Source organism: Anoplopoma fimbria, chromosome 4 (genome assembly GCF_027596085.1).
Source record: "Anoplopoma fimbria isolate UVic2021 breed Golden Eagle Sablefish chromosome 4, Afim_UVic_2022, whole genome shotgun sequence".
NCBI lineage: Eukaryota > Metazoa > Chordata > Actinopteri > Perciformes > Anoplopomatidae > Anoplopoma > Anoplopoma fimbria.
Genome location: NC_072452.1, coordinates 4,042,623 through 4,066,437, shown reverse-complemented (window position 1 = coordinate 4,066,437; position 23,815 = coordinate 4,042,623). Strand labels below are relative to the sequence as shown.

General features: G+C 40.2%; 2 protein-coding genes, 1 long non-coding RNA gene and 1 other non-coding gene across 4 annotated transcripts; 3 read left to right on the top strand and 1 right to left on the bottom strand.

Moving 5' to 3' along the window:
* Positions 1 to 1,038: 1,038 nt before the first annotated feature.
* Positions 1,039 to 6,671, bottom strand: LOC129090337 (cyclic nucleotide-gated cation channel-like). The gene is made up of 10 exons (XM_054597964.1): positions 6,583 to 6,671; positions 5,541 to 5,651; positions 5,233 to 5,418; positions 5,031 to 5,135; positions 3,929 to 4,035; positions 2,773 to 3,260; positions 2,359 to 2,637; positions 2,033 to 2,131; positions 1,319 to 1,696; positions 1,039 to 1,224 (listed from the first exon to the last, which is right to left on the bottom strand). The coding sequence occupies exons 1-10, from the start codon at positions 6,669 to 6,671 to the stop codon at positions 1,039 to 1,041; spliced, it is 2,028 nt and encodes a 675-aa protein (XP_054453939.1).
* An 8,320-nt stretch (positions 6,672 to 14,991) lies between these two features.
* c4h4orf47 (chromosome 4 C4orf47 homolog) lies at positions 14,992 to 20,208 on the top strand. The gene is made up of 8 exons (XM_054598105.1): positions 14,992 to 15,080; positions 15,651 to 15,759; positions 15,991 to 16,210; positions 16,340 to 16,477; positions 17,196 to 17,271; positions 18,904 to 19,131; positions 19,253 to 19,416; positions 20,130 to 20,208. Exons 2-8 carry the CDS (start codon positions 15,660 to 15,662, stop codon positions 20,182 to 20,184), a joined length of 981 nt encoding a protein of 326 aa, XP_054454080.1. The 5' UTR covers positions 14,992 to 15,080; positions 15,651 to 15,659; the 3' UTR covers positions 20,185 to 20,208.
* A 1,492-nt stretch (positions 20,209 to 21,700) lies between these two features.
* Positions 21,701 to 23,733, top strand: LOC129090394 (uncharacterized). Its single transcript, XR_008531191.1, has 5 exons — positions 21,701 to 21,742; positions 22,266 to 22,344; positions 22,990 to 23,050; positions 23,232 to 23,282; positions 23,568 to 23,733. It is a non-coding gene; the product is annotated as an uncharacterized LOC129090394 (long non-coding RNA).
* Positions 22,446 to 22,646, top strand: LOC129090613 (small nucleolar RNA SNORA74). Its single transcript, XR_008531203.1, has one exon. It is a non-coding gene; the product is annotated as a small nucleolar RNA SNORA74 (small nucleolar RNA).
* Positions 23,734 to 23,815: the final 82 nt, after the last annotated feature.

The window sequence follows — 23,815 nt, the reverse complement described above, 5'->3', positions numbered from 1 at the left end:
TGTAACAGAAAATGTGCTTAAAGGGATAGTTTGACATGCATTATACATTCTACTTGAAGCGATTACGAGAAAAGTTTCTGAACACTTTATTTTATTCAGGTAGAGAAGAGACATCAAACAATCCACTGGACTTGTGTTTATAAAATCTTAGGATGAAGCATCTAAGTGCCATATTCAGCTCTCATAACCCGAAGGCATTCTCTAGCATTTAACGCGCCCTAGTGGTAAATAATGTAACCCAAGACAAACATGTTGAACACAAGTCACCCTTTTGACTCATTAATGTTCCATAGTAGCGTTCTGGTTATATCTGTGTTAGCAATTATGTTTTTTTACTATGAAGTCCTATGTAAAGCACTTTGAACTGCACTTAAGGTGACACTTAAGCCCCGATCAGACAGAGAAGAGCTGCTAGAAAAGCATCTGCAGCAAAACCATTGTTTTCCTATGGAACGAAGCGCCTGGCGTGTGCTCCTATCTTGTGCATTGTGTAACTTTTTATTTTTACAAGTGAATACAAATCAAAATACTCTCAACTTTTCAACACAATGCGCCGATATCCCACTAGGACCAGGCAGCCAATCAAATCAAGCAAAAAAAGGCGGGCTTTACTACTGTGCAACATTCCTTCCTGTTTTGAATTCGGTCGATGCGGTAGAGACAGTGGGACATGGCAAATGCAGACGAAAAGATTTATATGAGCGGTATTTAATTACGATCAACTACACAATTCAGAGTAACTGTAACAATATAATAGTCTGGTTGCTCACGAGGCCCTGTTCCACAGGCGCACCACCCTTTTTTGCCCTACGCGTGCCTAAGGTGCTACACATGAGTATTAGTAATATAATGACTTTAATGTACACAAATGTGTTCTCGTTCTACTTTAATAACTGTGTTAAATTGTAAGAGGCAGACAGTTTGAAGTGAAGAAACAAGACATTAAGACAGCTTCAAAATAAAGTACAAACACTTTTTACAACATTTTTTTCAGTTAATATCTGCCAAATTTAGCGGTTCATGGCGTATTCACATTATTTAGAGCCTGATGTTGATTTCACTGCACACACCGTCACCACCAGAAACACTGTCGATGCCGTCGGCGTCCGACAGGAAGCCGCTGCCTGTGGCCACCGTGGTGACGTTGTGTTCGAGGGTTGTGATTCGCTGTTTCAGTCGAAGCTGGGAAGAGTTGAACTCACTCTGCAGACGAGCCAAACACGTCTGAAAACAAGGTGATCAGTAGTTATTACCATTCTTGTTTAGAACCTAGCAACAGTACCAACAGCAGCTGCAGTGGTGGACTAATAGCACCGACCTGTAGCCGATCCAGACTGGTTTCCAGCCTCTCCACCTTCTCCTCGAGCTCCTCCCCTGCAGACACATTTACTTCCTCTAGAAGCCCCTCCTTCCGCAGGATGTCCCGCCCCCTCTGTTCCAGCTGGGCCCTGGCGTGGGGGAACTCCTGAAGCGCCTCCATCAGGTCTTGTTTAGAAAGACAGAACAGGTCTGAGTATCCCAGACTGCGAATGTTGGCCGTGCGTCGGTTCCCCATCTTGCTGCCGCTGATGTTCAGGATGCTGATTTCCCCGAAACAGCTTCCCGATGTCAGAACGGCAAATTGGGTGGCTCCATCCTCCCCCACCACTGCCAGCTGGCCATCTTTTATTATGTACATCTCCTTACCCACATCTCCCTTGTAAAATATACAGAGAATAAGCATCAGAGGCGAGAACTGAAAACTAGCCTAGTAGCCTAGTGTTACTAGTAGTAGCAATGCAGGCTAGAAACAGCAGAAAGTGTACTGCAATAAATTATACAAAATGCCTTGGAAGAATTAAATGTACCCTGTGACATTTTTTTACCACTAGCAGTGCTATGGAAGTGTGTTTTTACAAGTGGGTCAATGTTTTATTAGCATGCACACAAGGAAATACATATAAATTTAAAGTTTAATAACATACAATACAGTACTACAGCAGTAGCAATTGTTACAACGTACTCCAACACCACCAATAAAATTAATACTAACCTTTCTACAGATGTAGTCTCCAGGACTGAAAACCTGCGGCCGAAGTTTTAATACCAGTTCTACAAGGAGGCCAGCCTCGCAGTCCTGGAAGATACGCACCTATATGTCCACACACACACATATACACACACAGACAAAGATAAAATACAATTTTGTTTGCAAAAAAACGTTCTGTGTGGGTTTTAGCAGAATTCTTGGCTACCTGGAGCATCGGGCCTTAACAACATTTCGACCTTTTGATGATGACAAAGTGCTTTCCATTGACAGACACAAGAAGCTTAAGATGTAAATTGAATTCTGGTCACATGGTCTAGGTGTATCTCTACCTTCTTCAGTGTGTCCAGGTGAACATTAATAGCAATCTCTGCTCTCAGTTTATTGGGCAGGCTCCTCAGCACTTCCTGCTCATCTATTGTCTTCTGATTGGTCCAGAGGTAGTCAAACCAGCGGATGACGCGCTGCTCCAGCACCTTGCTCACGTGCCTGAATTGCATGTAGTGTTTCAGTGTGTCTACGCGACTCTGAAAGCCTGCTCTTGTGGCATTCATATTGGAGATCATGGAGCCAACATTGCCCACGATGGAGGCAAAAATCAGAACACCAACCTAGGACAGAAAGACCAGTATTAGTATTGTGATAAAATGGAACAACTGGGATCAACACACACACACCAAAAGGCTTTTGTGGATCAGTCAAGGTAAGATAATATCAGCTAAGGTGCACCTTTGCTATAGACTTACCAGAAAGTCAAATATCAGGAACAAATATTCTTCATCTCTAACAGGAGGAGGCGTCTCTCCAATGGTGGTCAGCGTCAGAGTGGACCAGTACAAACAGTATATGTAACTTCTGGTGAGGGAGCCAAACTCAGGATCTGATGCATTGGGATAAACCCAGGAATCAGAGCCCAGTCCGAGGACCTTGGAGAAGCTGTAGTATACACAGGCGTTCCAGTGGATGATCACCAGGATGTACAGAACCAGTTTACAGATGCGGAAAGCGTTGGGGTAGCCCGTCCGCGTCTCCGTGCGTTCGAACAACTCAAAGAGTCGTGGCAGACGGAGCAGACGGTTAAATCGAAGGAGAGGAGTGTAGCTGATTCCGACGGTCAGGTAGAGGAGGTCGGTTGGGAGGATGGAGCAGATGTCAGTTTTACACTGGGGAGTTCGAACGTAGGTTTCCCTCAGACGCCGCACGTCTTTCACCATCAAGCCCTGATCCAAGAAACCTTCACAAGCATGATCAACATAGATAAATTAATCAGTGAATGAACATGGGAGTCCCTCACAGTCAGTTAAAACCAGGCGGCAACCTTCCAGACTGAAAAGTTGAGCCAATTTAAATGCCTTAAACTTGCAATCTTCCTAATGGCCATCATAGAATTCCATGACAAAATGACCCTACTTCTCACTTGGTTTATTACCTCAGTAAACATTGTAAACATTTTATGGTGTCAATCGCTAGTTACAAGTCTTCTTCAACACAGCACGATGTTCATTTAGTCGATTATAGCCCCATTTAGAGTCAAATTGATCATAAAGAACGGTATGCTTTAGGGTGTGGCTACCTTGTGATTGATGGGTAGCTATCACAGAGGTTTTTTTTGGTCTGGGTGTTTTCTGTGTATTCGTTTTAGAGCTTAAACCCTTTAACATTTTGTTTTCAGTTCATGTTTCCTAAAAATGTGTTATTTATTGTTGAGTTGTACTTGTCCCACCCTCTCGTGTCACTTGCTTGCAAAAAATGATGGCGACGGCCAAAAACCAAGATGCCGTTGGCACTTGAGGCTTTAAAACCATAGTCCACAAACCAATGAGTCTATGGTTTAAACCAAAATCCAGGACGTTTTTATCAAACATTTACAAGTATCAATTATGCCACCAGTTTTTTCAGTACCTGTGTGTAGACGAACAGCTATATCCAGGATATATACTCCATCACAAATGTAGTCCAGAACCAGCCACACCAACACATTCCTCATCTGGAGCTCATCAAAACAGGCCCTACAGAAACACTAGCAAATGAAATAAATCACAGCAACAAGGACAATCTTCACTCTTCTTTTAGCTCTGATTTTGGTCTCTTCCAACCCCTGAGGGGAATGTATGACTCTTTAGCCCTTAAATGCTTGACTATTTCCAGCTAATTGCTAACTTTGTCTGCTTACTGTTTTGTGCTGGACAGGTAGTGTACAGTGGATTTTATCAGAGCTGTTTTTGATGAAACTGCTGATGCTGTAAAAAATGCTGATATGAGTGGTTAGACGGAAAGGAATTGAGCTGTAGAAGTAGTTGTTGTAGTAGCAGTTCTAAGTAACATGGTTCCTGATAAATTACAGTGGCAACCTTTCAGGCCCCGCTCATTATTTTCACTACAGTTGGGAAAATATTTTTTGTTTTGCGCTTAATTTTTCAAACATGTTATCGCAGTACGGTAATAAATAGGATAGGGGACAGTCCAGCACAGTCGGTAATGCAACACTTATGGATGCCTACTGCCATAAGACTCAACAGAAGACGACGAAGAATATTCGAGCAAGGTCAGATGTTTGTACACGTGGCGGAAGACGTCTTTTTTCATTTTCAAGACCATGACAGGCAAGTTACTGTTTTTGTCATTTCCAATGATGACAATGTTCTTGTTAAATATTTAATAAACCATAAATCATAAATATGAAATATTCAAATCACGCACAAAGGCATTAGCAAAAATCCTAAAACGCAGTCGTGGATTCAAATACGTCATCACTCGCTCCACATGAAACCGTCTTTTGTCAGATGGACTTGACCATTTAACGCACTTGTTACTAGTTACTAGGTCTTGAGGTGGAAAGTTGGTGGTACAGAATCCCCTGAATATCAATGTCTTTTCCCGTTAACACATCATTACAGTCATGACCCCGTGCAGGAAAAGTTCCGGCATGCCTAAGAAACACAATTCATAGTAGTTCGAGAAGAATAGTTGCCACCAGTATTATTGTACAGTAATAGTTCCCAACCTGACAACTAGCAGGGTCCAGTTATAAAATACAGCGGCACCGATCACAATCAGCCAGTAGTAGTATACATCATCAGATGGCGATAAGACCTCGACATTACACTTCCTGTTGGGAAAAACAGAGAGGGGGAGATGTATATGTAAGCATCAGTTGATGTTTTAATGGGTAAGCATTTAGTCTTTTTATTTCTTTGTTATCTCACGTGCGTCTGGAGCGTCTGGCTTCATGCTCTGTATCGGAGTGGCTGTGGCTGAACCTGCTCGGCGGAGCTTGCATGTCCGTGTTGGCGGGGCCTCTGAAACGTTCCAAGAAGGAATCGGGTCTCTCCGTCTCCTCAGCCAAACTCTTCTGTGCCCATTCTCTCAGAGTCATCACCATACTAACTATCCTGAAGACCGGTACACAGACAAATGTTAATAGTACCAATAGTTTAATTATTTTTCCAACAATTAACATTATTACACACTGGAATTAAATCAATGTAGATTAGTTATTTAGCAGCTGTCGTACCTGGACAGAGCACCTCGCCCATGCAAGGAATTCTGGGAATTAATATCCCTTCTGTCGATGGCCGCCATCCTCTGAAGCTCTGAGGAAGTGTCATCACACATCGACTGTGCTCTACACATGAACCCCAACACACACACATCACAAATACATAAATGGAAATATTCAGTGACTAGTATGTATCTCCTTCTCCCTCACACAGCACGGCAAGAATATTCTTTGATAGAGTATATAGCAACACTTGGATTGAACAGAGATGTCACAAAGACTGACAGTAGAAAAAATGGTCAAGGACACTGCAATTCTTAACTTAAAAACAGAAATATACATCTCTTCATTGTAATTTTATAATATTTTAAAGTTAATGTCCTGTTAAAGTCCAAACAGTTGCATAACCTTTTAACACATCCAGCCGACATGGATCAACATTAGCATTTATTTTGAGTCGTGTTTCAGGCCACCTGGCAAATTTAAGTCCAATATTCGCTCTTCTTCTTGCTCTGTTTTGGTCTCCACCAACTCCAGAGACAAAATATCTGGCTCTTTGCCTGTATGCTACATGCTACGCTTCATTAGCAGGAGGATAACTTTGTCTGCCATTTGGGGCCTGGGCGAGTAACATAACGTTCTGTAGAGGGCAACTGCAGAGTCGGGTCTCTCAAGTTACAGAGCCTTTTTATAATATAAAAATACTGATTGTTAGGCTTTAAATGCTAAATGTAAATATTAGTAAAAGATATAGCTGTTTACAAAATACACAAATCTGTAAACACGTGTGGAATGCAATACAAAAATAAAAAGATGAACCTGCTGCCAGCCTTAATTAAGATTTTAAACACAATTATTAATCTCAAATATGTATTATAAAGCTTTAATTCTCAAAATATGTTTTTAAATTCAACACAATTGCAAAATGACTCGTTTATTCTTATAGTGTCAAGTCAGCTATCGCTATGTACGTACAGACACCACAGTCACGCATACAATCATAAAAAATGTGTGTGTGTGTGTGTGTGTGTGGAGTGTGTGTGTGTTTGTAGCCTACCTGCTTAGTGTGCTGTCAGCTCGGTCACTCTCGTCCTCTGTCCACGTTTTCACGGACAGCCTGTGTGAATCCTGCACTGGACCTGTCATACTGAACACACACACCACAGCAAGACTCAGTTCAATTCCATCAGCTCCAACATACCCAACTGAAGATACATACACTAAGAGAAAAACATACACACACTATACAATTCAAGCTTCAGCACACACTCACATTTAAAGAAACTCATGCAGACTGACAAACACACACATAACTCACTAACCAGCACACACACATGCAATGATGTACCCACAGTCAGAAAAAAGGAAGGTCATCCAGTACGAGGTCACCTGTATCAGGCATCACCACGGATACATGATGGCATAGCAACAAGCTGTATAGTAGTTATGACAACACATCATAAGAGGGGGAGATGAAAAGATGTTTCGCTCAACTAACCTTATATTTTTTTCCGGATATCCAAACGTCAGCCCATCAATCCATCAGATCAATTCATATCTGTAGTTTTAGCGGCATCATACTTCTATCTGTTTGGTTGGATTCACACAGTAATCATGAATGGGAGACGCATGATATGGATGGATGGATGGATGGTGAACAAATCAGCGTCCGCCCGATCAAAGGAATGATCACATGGCGCTCTAAAAGAATATTTTTAATTGCAAATAGTGTGTGCTGTGTGTATGTGTGTGTTCCTTTTCACCAGCGAGCTCATCTGAATTCAAGAGCCTTGTTTGAAGTGGCCGCTGAGCTGAAAGTGTGTCTTTGTGTGCGCATATTCTCCTGATTACTGAAAGAGAAGTGTTTTTGTATGCACACACCTGCACACGGTAATGGAGATCTGAATGTTGAGAGTACTTATCTTATATTTAAGAAAAAATCTGTTAATTTAGGTGTAAGGATTCCAATATACAGCTCTACAATTAGAGAGAGTTTTTTAAATGTACTGAATTACAATTTTGTGGTGATGGTCTTTTAAAGGACTTGTTCAACATTTTGAAAAACCTGCTCCTTTGATTTCCTTCTAAGATGGAGATGAGAAGACCAATCTCATGTCAGGGGAACAATGACCATGTAGAATGAAAATAAAAATGATATTACATTACATGATAGAAAAAGCTTATGTAAGTGCATAATGTGAGGGCGCCCTTGGAAACCACAAAAAAGAGAATCTATTTTATGTTAACAATGAACACAACACACACAATACAGGGAAACGTTCTCACTTCTTTTTTTTTCTTCCAGTAATTAGACATACTAGACTTTTGTTAACCAAGTAGCACGGATGGAATTCTCCAGAATAGGCTACATAAGCAGGTTGCAGTATTTTTTCCCCACGTTATATAGCCTCCTAAATATTTATAGGATGTTTTTTTGTTACACTTTAAATACAAAGTGGAAGTCAAGATGTGGTTAGCTCTGGAGGCAGGAGAGAATAGCTAACGTTAACTTGGCTCTTCACTAAAGTGAACTATAATAACTGTGTCGTGGTTATAAACCTCCATAAATGTCACATTGCGGTTTACATCCAAGTCTTGTCAAAATGTCATCAGTTCATCATTTAGCCTATAAGACATTAAAGTTGTCATGCAGTAATTAGCATATCATTCTTGAGTAAGGGCTAAAAAGGTGTTACTTTTGACCAGTTTATTCTAACCAGTTCATCAATGCAAGTGGAAATTTGCTGTCCCTGTAATATTGCGTTTACGAGAATGGAACAGAAATAATGCCTCGGTTGACCTTTGACTACCACATTTCTAATCAGTTTATTAAGTCTAGGTGGACATGTGCCAAATTTGACGTAATTTCGTCCACATAAATAGACCATAAAAACGGATGGACAACCTGAAAAGATAATCGTCTCTTGTCGATTGATGGCATTAAAAGTTTCACATTCCAGCACCTCTTAAGCTCATAAACACGCTGTATTTAATTTCTTGTTAGCACACAATGTCGTTTAGAAGGTGAGTAAGTGGATTCCGAAAATGTAAAACTATTCTTTTAACCTTTAAATTGTTTTTTTTGTAGTTTAATAACAAAGACATCCAGCTGTGGGACTATGGTGTCTGGAGTGTGCTATCAAAATAATTCAGTGTTTAATTATAATGTACTAAGAAATTGTTTTTATGAAAGAGATTTCTCAGCTGTTCTGTGTTGGTCCTCATCAATTTTTTTTAACAATGCTTATTTATTAATTTGAAAGAGTGACATTACTCTAAAGTAATCATAATATGATAAACAGTGTAGCGTGTTTATTAAACTACTTTAAAATTAAAATATTGCTCTCGTGAAAACTAATGGCACCACCTCTTTACAGAGGAAAATAACAAAAATAAAATGAATAACTTGGCAACAAGTCCAGTCTCAATATCTCAGGCGTAAGTCCTGATTTCATTGACCTTATAGTTCCCACTTTAAAATAATATGTCGACTTGGCGATAAATGGGTAATTTATTTCTAATACGATTCAATTAATGGATAACAAGATTAATAATTAAACAAGAATACAAATGATGAATTGATTTCAAATAACACAGGCAATATTTTATCCGATAGTGAAGATAAGATTGTGATTTCCTCATACTCCTAACTCTACTCTACCCGGTGTGCGAGATTAACTGGTTTTGAATAAACTGGTTTATTTTCGCGTGCGTGAGCCAGATGTGTTGTAGGAGGGGCCTGTCAGGACCTGATATCCACTAACAAGGAAATAAACATTGTGATCGCTTCGCCGATGCCTTCAGCTCCATCACATTCAGATTTCAATTGTAACATTGTAACATTACGATCAGAACGGTTTGCTGGAACATTCATTGTCTGATATTTGTGTCACGTAATATACTACTAATGCACGATCAGAACGGTTTGCTGGAACATTCATTGCACGTACGTGAGGCTGCGGCTGTGATGCCGAGCTCAGCACGTTAACGTAACTTGAGGAAAAGAGAAGGAGAAGTAGGTGACTCCGTTGATGCCTGTTCAATATACTACTAATGTCAAGAAAGTCTTCACATAAAGTTCTTGTTGTCAGTCTGATATTTGTGTCACGTAGCATTAAGAACTTGCTTTGGAGTCGATTTGAAACCTGTTTACAATTCATACTGTGTTGAAGTCAAACATACAGACAGACAGAGTTGTTTTCACCCAGCTCGAAACGCAGATGTCAACTGTGGCAAACTGTGATCCGCTCAGATTAACTTGTGATTCAACATCTGTAGGCTCTCCACCATCGATCATGTTTTATATTAAACGCTACAGACGCTCATTTCTCTCATCACAACTGTCGAAAAGCAGGTCAGAGGCATAACGCAATGTCGCCGAGCCTTGCTGCACCTGTCACAGGTGTGTGCACATGCGGTTCAAAAACACAGTGAGTGTCGAGGTGAGACTTTAAATCAAGCTCTGCTTTTATGTGATGTTTAATAAATACGTTTAGCAAAAAGAGTTATAGATCCACGGTTACATTTTGGGGGTTTTAAAACTAAACTAACAGAGAAGAGAGGCATTCATTTGCTTTAAAGCTGTGTTAGAGGTCAGAGTTATGAAGATAACGTTTACTGAAATTCTCTCTTCTTTTCCTCAGTTAAGAAAAACATGATGATCTCATAGAATATGATGCTCTGCTGTAGACTAAACTAACCAACAGGAAACGATGGGCGATTTATGGAAGGAGAAGAAGTGAGTATTCATTAACTTGTGTCCCAATCCAGCAGCTGCAGCGGTCCCCACAGTCTGCTACCGGCACGGGTTGAGTGGAAAATTGGACACAGGTGAGCAGGACGATGAGGGTCTGAAGCCACCTGCTGAACAGGAGGAGGGAATACAATAAGGCTTCATGGAGATGAAGGATACAAATGTTCTCTATTATGTGAAAATATACATTTTCATTAATTGTTTCCATTGTGACATTTTTATTGTCCGCAAATACGAACAATTTATTATTTTGCGGTTCAAAAACACAGTCAGGAAGTTGAGGTGAGACTTTAAATCAAGCTCCGTTTTAATGTGATGTTTAATAAATAAGTTTTGCAAAAAAACATTTACAAACTAAACAACGGATAAGAGATTCAAATTTTCTGGATAATTCAAATTTGGATAATGTGAAAGAATACATAGTTTCACATGATTTCCATCAATAAACTGACTGAACAGCTGTATTTCAGGGCACTCTCATGTAAAACTGTAGTTAACACCACATTACTGCCAAAAGCTGCTATTTATCACTTTAAAGCTCCCAAAACACATTTCTACAGGATAGAGACTCAATTTGGATGATTCATTATGTTCAACGTTCATATGGTTCAGATCAAAATATTAGCTCTACAAAGAATTATTTAGAATTTCAAGTCACTTTCAATTAAAACTGTAGTTTACACCTTTATAACCAAAATCTGCTGATTCTCACTTCTTAGCTCCACATTTCTGCAGGATGGAGACTCAAATTTGGATAAAGTGAAATAATTCACAGTTCATATGATTCAGATCAAGATACTAGTTCTAAACAACAGTTTTTCCAATTTCAGGTCACATAAGTAAACTCTAGTTAACACCTCTATAGTGCCAAAAACTGATTCTCACTCCTAAGCATGGCTTAGAAGCACGGCTCAGCACCATTGAAGCTCAGTCGTTAGCTACTGTAGTTAGCCAGCCCACCCCCGTAGCCTGTGTGAGCCGACCAGACGTAGCTCCTGCTAGCCGTCCCCGGCAACCCCGAGCAGCCGGGAGGCTGGGTGACTGTCTGAAGGAAGCATAGTTCTCTATGTCGAAGCACACGGGTCACCACCAACCACTTCACGTTTCTAACCGGTTCTCACCACTCAGCGACACACCATCTGAGAAACCAACTCTGGTTATCGGCAGCTCCATTATGAGAAACGTGAAGTTAGCGAAGACAGGGGCCATAGTTAACTGCATCCCCGGGGCCAGAGCGGGCGACATTGAATCCCACTTAAAACTGCTGGCTAAGGGTAAACGTAAATACAGTAAGATTGTTATTCACGTCGGCGGTAATGACACCCGATTACGTCGCTCGGAGGTCACTAAAGTTAATGTGGAATCGGTGTGTTCATACGCAAAGACAATGTCGGACTCCGTAGTTTTCTCTGGCCCTCTCCCTAACCTGGTCAATGATGAGATGTATAGCCGCATGTCATCATTCCACCGCTGGCTGTCGAGGTGGTGTCCAGCAAACAATGTGGGCTACAATTGGCAGACTTTCTGGGGAAAACCTGGTCTGATTAGGAGAGACGGCATTCATCCCATTTTGGATGGAGTGGATCTCATATCTAGAAATCTGACCCAGTTTATTAGTAGACCTAATCCATGACAACCCAGAGTTCAGACCAGGAAGCAGAGTTGCAGTCTTTCACACTTCTCTGCGCTTCCATTAGAGCAGTTACCCACCCAAAACCCTATAGAGACTGTGTCTGCCCCACAGCCACTTCAATTATTTAAATCAAAAGTCAACAGAAGAGGAGTTATACAAAATAACCTAATAAATGTTAAGGTAACCAACGCAACAGCGCAACAAAACAGGACAATTAAATGTGGACTCTGTCATCTAAGGCTGTACTAGTAAATTATTTAATATCAGATAATCACATTGATTTATTTAGTTCAACTGAAACCTGGCTGTTAAACTTTGGCATCCAGCACTAAAGAACCTCGGAGTTATCTTTGATCAGGATCTGTCTTTTAACTCTTATATAAAACGAATTTCAAGGGCCGCCTTTTTTTCATTTACGTAACATTTCGAAAATCAGGCAAATCCTGTCTCAAAGTGATGCAGAAAAACTAGTTCATGCATTTGTTACCTCTAGACTAGATTACTGTAACTCCTTATTATCAGGCTGCTCTAATAAGTCTCTTAAATCTTTACAGTTGATCCAGAATGCTGCAGCACGTGTTCTAACAAAAACTAAGAAAAGAGATCATATTACTCCAGTATTAGCTTCTCTGCACTGGCTCCCTGTTAAATCAAGAATAGAATTTAAAATTCTTCTCCTCACCTACAAAGCTCTAACTGGTCAGGCACCGTCTTATCTTAAGGAACTTATAGTTCCATATTATTACATTACATTACATTACATTACCCAACTAGAGAGCTGCGCTCCCTCAATGCAGGGTTACTTGTGGTTCCTAGAGTATATAAAAGTAGGATGGGAGCCAGAGCCTTCAGTTATCAGGCTCCTCTTCTGTGGAACCAGGTTCCAGTTTCAGTCAAACTCACCACTTTTAAGAGTAGGCTTAATTCCTTCCTTTTTGATAGCGCTTATAGTTAGGGCTGGTTCAGGTTTGCCATGGTCCAGCCCCTAGATATGCTGCTATATGCCTAGACAGCCGGGGGACTACCTAGGATACACTGAGCTCCTCTCTCCTCTTCTCTCCCTCCATCTTTATGTATTAATCTCCTATTTATGCACATTACTGATTTTGCTTCTTCCCCGGAGTCCTTGTGCTTTCTCGCTTCGCAGGTTTCCATAAATCGAGGCTGTACCTGGACTGTGGTCGTTCCTCCTGCTGAGTCCCTGCTGACACCCACTGCTACTACCACTACTATTATTAGTCACATTACTATTATTATTCCCTGTACTATTACGCTTATTGGCTTTGGTGAAACCAGGAGTCGGCCTTGCACAGTGTATGCTGACAATGGAATGTAGTGGTTGAGCTCTTCAGGTTCAGCTACCATCAGTTGAGCAGGGTCTCTTTTGCAGACTTCGTAGCATATGAGGTGCTCCACATACCAAGCTGAGAAAGGTTCAACAACAAAGAATAGCTTTTTGCACACAAGCAACACATGGGACAATTTTACAAAAATCAGGAAGTCCTCTTGATCTTCCAATTGAAACAAACATTCCCTTGGTGTATTTTGTTCCATGTATGTATGTAGTTTTACATTTCTTCTCAATCTCTTGCTTGACAGAGGTGGTCAGAATGTCCAGGGAAACATTTGATACTTCCACTGTTGGTTTAAAAAGGCTGGGTGTGTCCAAGTAGTATGCCAACATAAGCTGGTGTCGGAGGGACAGAGTCAATAGAATGTTTTTGAAATTATTGACATCACGAACCACTTTCTTGAAAAAGCAATGTTTAGCTTCAAAAGGAATTGTCCAAATTGGATTTAAATTAAAACTAATATAAAGTTGCTTCAGTCTTCCCTGGTGCTTCTCAACTCTCAGCTGCTGAAGAGTGCATACATTTTTTTACAGATAAATTTAAGTAGCAACCGTGAGATTAAGATTTAATTGATTAATATCAAATTTGAAAGTTTTCCCTATTTATCCAAAATTATGTCAAATTTTGTAAGTTAAACTAATGGTGGTATGTCCAGGTACCATCATTCTTTTAGACTAATGTATGGGTTTATAAATCCCAATTGAGTTATAGTTACATTTCTTGATATTAATTAGTTATTTATTAAATCTGCTACCAGCAACAAATATTTCCCTACGAACCCTTACTCAACCATCCTACACCATATGGAATCTGGACAAATCACCCACTTCTCATCTCTGCCTCCCTTGCTCATCTTTTACCCCACGAAGACTGTCCTACGCTCGGATTTCCTTCAAGATTAAAGGGTTTGCCGAAGGACAAAAGAAGAAGAACCCATCCAACTCATTCCTCGGATCAAAGTTCATCTGTCATGTAAGACTTAGACTGACATGCGCTGGCCCGTGCCTTGCCTTAATTCTCTATTTAACTGCGAAGTCGGTGGACAACGCGACGAGATCTATAGAAATATGATTTTACCCTAACCCTTGTTTATGATAAATAATACGGACTTAAGGGCTCGTTTCAGGTAGACTATATGTTATGGGGCAACATAGTACATATTAATGCAAACAGATACATGTGGGAAAACATAATGTAACTATAGAGGCACTCTTGCTGAAATGTGATCCGTGTAGCTCAATTACAACTCTGCAGTATAGCTCACTGCACCAACACCACGGTTTGGAGTCCCTGTTGACTTTAAAGCTGCATGACGCACCTGAAACAGTTAGCTGAATCATTTCTGTTGGATTAGTGGGGACACACTTCTACATTTATCTGGTGCAGAAATTTGTCTAAAAGCATGCTGTTCATCTGAATCACATGCAAAAGTTGAAATGTATAATGTATATTGTGTTTTTGGTTATGCAGTTAGAATTGTTGCCTTGACAGAAATAAATGACAGACGCCAACACTTGCAGGAAACAGCAACCTTGAAGAATATATGTTAGCACTACCATTACAACAGGCCGGGGCATTATGCTGAGATTTTAAAAGATTGTAATGTAAAATTTTACATTAAAATAAGTAAGCAAATGTTCTGCTTTTATTTTGGAGGCAAGATGGCATTACTTCCAGGAAGGATCTCTATAGCTTGACACAGTTTATTTATTTACTCCTTCTCCATGGTAACCAACCTGTATACATAGACACTGAAGTTATAGTCCTCCAGCTGCATAGACAAATTAAGATCAAAAGATTCTACACGTCAACTACAGGTATGTTTAGACCTATGTCTCCATGTTCATGTGTTTTACATCATGTGTCCTCTTTATTACATTACATTACAGTCATTTAGCAGACGCTTTTATCCAAAGCGACTTACAGTCAGTAGTATATTACATATCATTCACCCATTCACACACTGATGACAGGCTACCATGCAAGGTGCCACCATCAGACTCTAACTAACATTCATGCAACATCCAGTCCACACCGATGGCAAGCCTTCAGGAGCAACTTGGGGTTAAGTGTCTTGCCCAAGGACACATCGACTGCCGAAGCCGGGTATCGAACCACCGATCCTCTGATTGGAGAACTACCTTGCTCTCCACTACGCGAAGTAGTGGAGTTTAAAGTTCTCTACACTGACCAGCCAGTTAATCAGTTTATTTTTTATTAACCTGAGGCCAAAGTTAGTGATGTTGCATTAGACTGCCTTATATTAAAAGATGTTACTCTGTCCTCTCGTGTGTGTGTGTGTGTGTGTGTGTGTGTGTGTGTGTGTGTGTGTGTGTGTGTGTGTGTGTGTGTGTGTGTGTGTGTGTGTGTGTGTGTGTGTGTTCCAGTGTATAAAGATGCCATCAGGTGATGTTAAGAGTGACATGGAGCGTCTGGGAATCTTTAAAGAGATGAGCTACATCTCTGTAGGGGACAAGTACACTCCACCCTCCAACCGTAAGCATAGCATCTATTTATTGATCAGCCTGATTACTGCAAAAGAAAATGAACCACTATTAATACGTAAATGCAATAAAGATGATTTTGGTGATATGGGTGACATGACCTTTAAAATTAAAAAGACTACTTAGAAATATATTACCTACATCCTGGAAAGTTATCTAGATCATTATTAAAAATATTGCAGGGTACATGTAAATATGGGATCGGTTTTCCTTCCAAATCCAGGTCCGTTCAACGAGTCAGCCTGCCGTAGCCGGCAGATGCAGGCGGGTAACGCTAAACAACGATGTGCTCTGCAGAGCGGCTTCTTGGACAAGTCCTTCAAACGGATATTTGAATGCGAAGCACTGAGTGACCCAGTGAGACTGGCCCGACAGAACCGCATCCAACAAGCCAGAAAGAACATCGGCAAGGCCTTCCTGCCCTGTAACGCGATCAAGAGGCCGTGAGAGAACACACACGCACATGCACATGCACAGACACACAACAGAAAGCACACCATGTACAGTTAACACAAATATACATACTAATGAAGACTTAGTCTAATTTGTATATCATTTCTCTTTGTCTCCAGCTGCGGTTCAGGTAGTTACTATGGGACTCTGTCAGGACCTTTGGAAGCCATGAGTCCAGTGTCAGTCGCCTTGAAAGCCCATCGCTCTCCCGGACGCAACATTGTCACCTCACCTCCCAAGAAAGGCAGCGGTTACAGGTTTACGGCAAGAACTCCTTATAAAGTAGCTCAGAACCATACAGCATAATGTAACCTTAATCTTTCCTCTATACTCTGGAACAACAACAATACTATAGGATAGGGAGAGTTTGCATATGATGAGTATATCTGACCCCTGTTTTAAGACACCTTCTTCTAACCATTGAACTCGTGAATTAAATCTCAAAGCTTCTCAGTGAAGATAAATCTGTTTGATATGTAATGTGAAATTATCAGTGTCACAGTCCCAGGGATAATATTTTGTGAAACAGGAGAAACCCTTACATTGCACTGAGAACACTGGAGAAGGACTTGACACTCAAGTGTTTGCTATCTTTTTTTTAAGTTCTATTATTAAAACATAGTCTGTAGCAATGATGCACATCCTGAAAAAAGGTTAAAAGCTGAAAATCCATTTGACAAACCACATTCTGCAGGAATTACAAGACTGATATATTAAAAACCTAAATTACAATCTCAAAGTAACACCTTGAACACACACACAACACCATAGATTAGAAGAGTATCCAAAAACATTTGAACAAAAACTTGATGCGGCAATCCGAGCAGCAATAGCCTCTGCACAATGAAGCATGTCTTATCAGCACATCCTTCCAAGGAATGTATGTAGACTATAAACAGTGAATGAACTTTTTTTGTATTGGTGATAACACAATATGTTTTGCAGGTGAAGTAAAGACATTGTTATCTCCTGCAGCTATCCCAATGTGACACTGTCCAATATTGAGCTGTATGCCTCCGACCCCTACAGCAGAGCCAAAGAAATACTGGAGGTAACATGTGTACGACAATTCTGATTTGCAGTATTACATGTTTGGGCCTTATTTTGGTATTGGGCAGCATTTCTGTTGGTTGTATTAACATTGTTCTCACTAAAGCACTGAAACTGAGAAGATGTGGAAACATGGCAACATCTCGAAAAATAAGTCAGATGAGGGTGATAAGCACAAGCATTCAGGCGATCATATGGTTGTAAATATACCTCATACCTTAACATCAGAATAGGTTTATGGCAATGATTGGCAAAATGACATATGTGACTGTTCTATTTAACACCGTGAAATGGTTGCATTTTTATCCATATGGTAAATTTTCAGAAACCGATGGCGAAAGCGAATGTTAAAAGAGAAAACATCATGGTTTGTGTTAAAATAAGTAGGTTTGTTAAACAGTACGTGACGTGGTTGGGTACTTAAGTAGCGGTGTCACCGAGGTAACTTAATATAACTCAACATATTGACTTTTAGTATCATACAATACCTTTCTCCTGGGTGGAAGTTCTGTGATTGTTTGACCCATTTACCCCAACCATGACCATATATGGACTTTCTTGCTTTTCATAATTAGCTCAGCTGACATCCTCCTTTGCTCCTGTCATGATTACTCAATGCACCAGAGGTTGCAGCCTAACAACAAACAGAGATACGGGTCACAATAAGGTGTTTGCAAAGACGACCTATACTGTACGGCTGTTTTTTCGTTGAGGATAGCTTTGGTTGTTAACAAGCCAAGAGGTGAGCTAGATAAACAGCACAATTACCATTTTTCTTCACAAAAATCTCAACACAAAATCCAATATTTTCTAGTGATTTCTTTTGGTCATCTAGCAGAGTTCTAAGTTGTTTATAACCTTTTTAGAAGTTTTGTGTCCCGAATCTTTGCAATTAACTTGTGGTGAGTACAATTACTGACAGAAATGATCACCAACACAAAATAGGTGGGCCCCCAAAGGTTGGCGACATCGTGACAACTCGCAGGGCTGTAACCATGACACAGAGAGGGGACTTTGTCCAAAACAGAAAGAAATCATAACTAATAAGTTACGAAAGCTTCCTTCCTTTTGCACTAGCCAGATTCCCGTCCCCTAACAGCTCAGCTTTTTCAAGACGGCTTGTTATTGGTTAACTGCGCAAATGCACACGTCAAAGTTGAATTTTTGCATATTAATTTCACCTCCTCAAGCGGATCGTCTGATTACAGCAATTCATTGGAATGCATTGATGTGTTATATATTTTGTCATTTTAAATCACGTTTTTTCCAGGCCTTTAAACTAGAAAAAACATGTACTATTAAAAAACGTCTACAGTTTGACTAATGTTAATTAACAGTAAAGGGCAACTTTGATGATTTTCAACCGACTTTGTGTGCAAATGAACAATGTTCCGTGTACCTGCTGTGCAAAATTCCCCGAGCGACACAAAATGATGCGACACAAAATGATGACAGATGGTTAAAGTTTCTCTTTAAGTTTAGAATTTTTAATGTGTGTATATCACCCACATTACAACGATACAAAGACAGATGGTTAAAGTTTTTTTCTTTCTTGGTAAGTTTAGATAATTTTTAAAATAGCATCAAAAAATTTTGCCGTGTGTATATGGGGCCCAAAATGTGTGTGATACAGAAAGAGGCAGCAATCCATTTCTCCAAGTTGAGAGATGGCCCCTTCAAATTCAACCTTCACCCCAGAGATTATTTCCAAGGCAATCCATACCGCAGTGACAAGCCACTCCCACCGTCACACAAGCCACTCCCACCGTCACACAAGCCACTCCCACCGTCACACAAGCCCCTCCCAGCCGCACCGAAGGTCTCTGCGGACCCATTCAAGCCTCCGTCCCCCAGCAAAAAGGTTATCTCTCTATATGCTCCACTCAATTTCTGACCATTCAGTGTAATTGACCTGTGATTTATATTTTACTGTACATTTTAACAATCTATCTGGGTGTATTTGTGACTGTATCTTGTGTTAGATTGGAGGACTCAAAGCGGGGACGTTTGACTCTTATCCCTTACATTCTGCTGATCCGTACGTCATTCGCCGCTCCAAACCAACCTATCCAGAGCCAATTTTCCGTCCTGCTCCTGGTCCAAAGAGCATCCCTGTCAAGAGTATCATCACTGTCAATGTCAACAGGTTGGATCCCTGTCTCTATTATTGTTCTCACCCTACAGATATAATTACTTCTCCTCATTTATAGGATATTTACCAATTTATTGGCCACTATTAGGTGGCATTTCTTGTTGTAGTAGTAGAACTCTCAAATTAGGTAGGACACAGATGAAGTTTCCATCTGAAGCCGCTTTGCTGGTTTCTTTATACCACCACCACGGCCATTCCCTAACTATAACAAGGATCTTATGGAAACCATGATGTTGAGGGTTCCCTAACTAGTAGTCATTTTGGTTCCTTTTTCATTGTAAATGGCAGTTACAAACCATTTGTTTTGTCCTTTGATTCTGAGGACTTAGGTTATTCTATAGGTGGCTCTAGATATGCTGAAGTTCCTGTGGTCTGACGCCAATGTTACTGTTTTTTGTTCTTGGAATAAATAAATGAATGAATACAAGTTAGATGTAATAAAGTGTCATTTGCGAGATTAAGTTAATCTAATCTTTGATACATTGATTTTAAAATAACTTGTTTTTTCAAGATATTATTAGTTGAACTTAGTTGAAATGTTATTAGTTGATATTATTAGTTGAATTAGTTGTACCAAGGCTGAGGAGAGCTGTAGATAAATAGTCAAACGTTTGCAAAACAAATCTGTACAAGTAATTAGATTATCACAAGATAATACAAATTGTTGAGCTAAATCTTTTTCTAACTTTTTTTCTCTTCCTTTCCAGGAGTGTGCACGCTGCAAACTACACCTCAATCATTCCAGCTGTGACAACCTTCTGACCGCATTAACCATACTGCACCGTCACTGCTATAATATTCCTTCAGAAATAATGCTTCAAAAAGTCTTTAACCAAACATGAAGGTGTTACAGCTTGAGCCATCTCAAGTGGCTATGAATGGTTCCGTCTTTGATTCCTTTTCTCTTCCAGTGGTATCTTTGTAATGCTTTGGGTCTAACACAGGAACAAACAAGGGTCAAATAAAGCTGAGAAGAGTTACTTTTGTCTTCCATTCTGTTAAAGGTTGCTTCTATTTGGGACTTTTATGGATAGGAGAATTACTTGTCAATGCAAGTTCTCTTACAAATGAGCCTTTTTAAAACTAAGTGTGATGGATGTTTGGTCCTATAGGATTGAATGTGTGTTGGTAATGTAGTGAACTGACACTGATGTGCAGGTCTACTTTTTAAATAAGAAATTTCTCATTGCATGCTGTCTCCTCTCCTCTCTGTAAAAGTTGGAAGACAAGGGGAGATACAGCTTTAATAAAGCCAGCAACTACAGGACATATTGACAAGCATATGAACCTTATAATAACATAAAACAAATGCACATTTCTATCTTTAAAGAACATAATTCACATTGCATTTTGTTTCTTCACATTTTGTCTCGTCGCTGTAAAAGACAAATGGCAAGCTATACCGGTAATCTCTCTCCACTAGGCCAAATGATATGGAATACATCATTCATACTACATGTTCTAAATGATGACCTTCCAGATCTTATGCTTGTCAGTGCTGAAAAACGTGTCAGATGTAATAACATCTCCTCTATCCACAGCAGGGCAAGTAATATAAGTGATGCACCTGACCTGCACAACCTGTACCAGGATCTTTTTAAACCATCTACAGATATAAACACTGAGTTTAGAAAAGGCTGATCCCATTAGTTCTGGACTATGCCCCTTGATGGAAGCTGCTTTTGACTCCTTCAATTCCTTCTGTGTGTTGATGTGATGACCTTTTTATATTTGCTCTTAACTTTATCCAAATGAACGTCCCATGTGAGCTTTTCATCTAACCAAATCCCAAGACATCTACTAGATTCTACCTGCTCAAGAGGATCACACAATTTGGATGAGAAGAGAAACGGATTCCTTGAGTGTTGCTACAGATACAGTAGCAGTCAAAAGTGTGGACACACCTTCTCATTCAACTACTTTGAAGAATCTAAAATATAAAACATATTCTGGTTTGTTGAGCATTTGTTTGTTTACCACATAATTCCACATGTGTTCCTTCATAGTTTGGATGTCTACAATATTAATCTACAATGTAGAAAAAAACAAATATAAAAATAAAGAAAAACCATTGAATGAGAAGGTGTGTCCAGACTTTTGACTGGTACTGTACATTAAATCCTCATTTATTAGCCGGGTTTCTTGTTCATGGGAAGATGAGGTAGTGGTGCATCTGCATTTACTCGTAGGACGATCTTTGGTGGAGCTTCCTTTCCCACAATGCACCGCGGCACGCTGCCCTTTATAAGGCTGCGCCTGACTTCCGTCCTGTCTCTCACACTGCTTCAGCCACGATGGACGGAGGAGCTCTGAACCCAGGGTACGTGTTTAACACATATGACGAGCTTTATTAGATATAATAACACATATGACGAGCTTTATTAAATATAATAACACATATGACGTGCTTTATTAAATAGCTCTGTTAGTTCTGTGCAGAAATGTCCTCCATCTTGATTCAGTCACGTGTCCTGCTACCACGTGGCTTTGTTCATTAACAACTCGTAGTCCTTAAAAAGAAGATTATTGTTGCTGCAGACAAACTATGAACTACAGTCACGTGATATGATGAGTTCCTACTTAAAGACTATATGACAGTAAAACTAAATGCCTCATTTTAACAATTGTAAAAGGCACTATGGGTCATTATTATTATTATTATTATGGGTTAAATTATTAACTTTGTGGTACATGTTTGTAAATATGTGCATGTGATTCCCCTTTAAGTGGGAAAAGGAGTCTCAACTGCTGCTCATCCCAGACTGCCTAGCTGCTACTGTAGCTTTGAGTGTGTTCCTTTATTGTGCACTAATGTTGTGTTTTTTGTTTTTTTTCCCATCCAGAGATGCTGGCTCTACTGGTGAACCAGTGCCGTGGCAGACAGAACTACCAACAACCACTGCCTCGCCTCTGAGGCTGAAGGTAAATATGGAAAACTGACTAAAAATGACATTTTACAGAACACCTTTTGACCTGCAAGGAGGTCACTGGTTTATCTTGACCTCATGGTGTTGCCCTCCCTCCCCAGCGCTCAGTCAGCTGACCAGTTGATCCGTTTCTGGCTCAGTGTTACGGCTCTGGTAGATAAAGTCTCTGTACTGGCTCTGAGCTGTGCGGGTTCTGTTTTAGAGTCTGCTGCTTTTGAGCCGTTGCAGAGAAGGGCCCAACGAGAGTGGCCTGTCCTGATCCAACTGCAGGGCAGGCCTAGTGTAGGGCCGCACACTCATACTGACCCCGCAGAGGATGTGTTTGGGAATGTTGTCATAGACACGGCTGATTTACCTCAACCCCAGATTAATCCTTAACGTTCATTCTATTGAATGATATATATATATATATATATATATATATATGGTTTGACTTGTAAGTTTAGGAAAATATCTAATGTTGTGATTTTAAGTCTATTATTCATAAAAAATAAACTGCAATGCTGAATTCATCGTCTACATAAACGATTGTACCAAGTGTAATCAAACTTTCGGTATATACAAATAATTGGTTATAATGAATTTGTTTGTCTTGCAGTGGTTCTAAACCAAACATTTCTTTTTTCCCCTTGTGTTGCAGGCTGAGTGTCTTGTAAGATGCATAGCTTGGGACCGAAAGTCATGCTGCAGGCCTACTGAGGGTGAGTGACAGACCCAGTTTTACTAAAGTTGGAACAGTCCTGTTAATGCAGGGATGACTCAAAATGTAACACATCATGCTGACAACACCGTGGTGATTCATAAACCTGAGCATAGCAGCTAACTGTTGACAGGGATCAATAGTGGGGTATTTGTTTTACGGACTGCTTTTCTTTATCGCAGGAGCATGTGCACGGGGCAGCAGACAACTTCCATTGACCTGGGACTGATCCGGTATGTATGGCATCCAAACAGCCTGGAAACAAAAGTGACTCTCACTGTCTTGTATATAGCATTTAGATGGCGTAAACCCAATTGTGTACTGCCATGGCAGAGGAATCATCTCTGCTGTGGAATCTTTACGTTGGGAGAGTAACCTCAGGACTTTGGCACAGGTTTAATTAAATCCCGTTAACCAGAACCTGACTTAAGACCTGAAACACTTCTGTAAATGCATGTATTACACTAAACTTGGTCTGTGAGCTGTCTGGTGATGTTTGTTCTCTTCTTTGTGTTCAGTGTGAACCTGCCAGGTTGGAGGATAAGTTCCTGTCTCAGTCCATCTGCTGGGACCTGACTGGTTGTAAGTAACCCCCCCCAACAATTGGGGGGCAGCATTTGTCTTTGAATGTATTGATAACATGTTTGTCATTATTTTTCTGCCTTATTAAATGACTATTTGAAAAAACAAATTCATGGTGTTTCCATTTATTGAAGTTTTTGGACAGCAATGGTGCTCTGGTTGGCAGCATCCAGAACTTTGAATC

Bases quoted from the DNA above. Each gene is read 5' to 3' on its own strand.
- c4h4orf47 (XM_054598105.1), top strand. From the start codon at position 15,660: ATGCCATCAGGTGATGTTAAGAGTGACATGGAGCGTCTGGGAATCTTT. The intron at 16,478-17,195 runs GTTTACGGCAAG...TATCTCCTGCAG, and splicing joins AAGAAAGGCAGCGGTTACAG to CTATCCCAATGTGACACTGT. The intron at 17,272-18,903 runs GTAACATGTGTA...TGTGTGATACAG, and splicing joins GAGCCAAAGAAATACTGGAG to AAAGAGGCAGCAATCCATTT.
- LOC129090337 (XM_054597964.1), bottom strand. From the start codon at position 6,671: ATGACAGGTCCAGTGCAGGATTCACACAGGCTGTCCGTGAAAACGTGG. The intron at 3,261-3,928 runs GTACTGAAAAAA...ATGCTTGTGAAG, and splicing joins AGCTGTTCGTCTACACACAG to GTTTCTTGGATCAGGGCTTG. The intron at 2,132-2,358 runs GTAGAGATACAC...GTGGACATATAG, and splicing joins ACCTGGACACACTGAAGAAG to GTGCGTATCTTCCAGGACTG.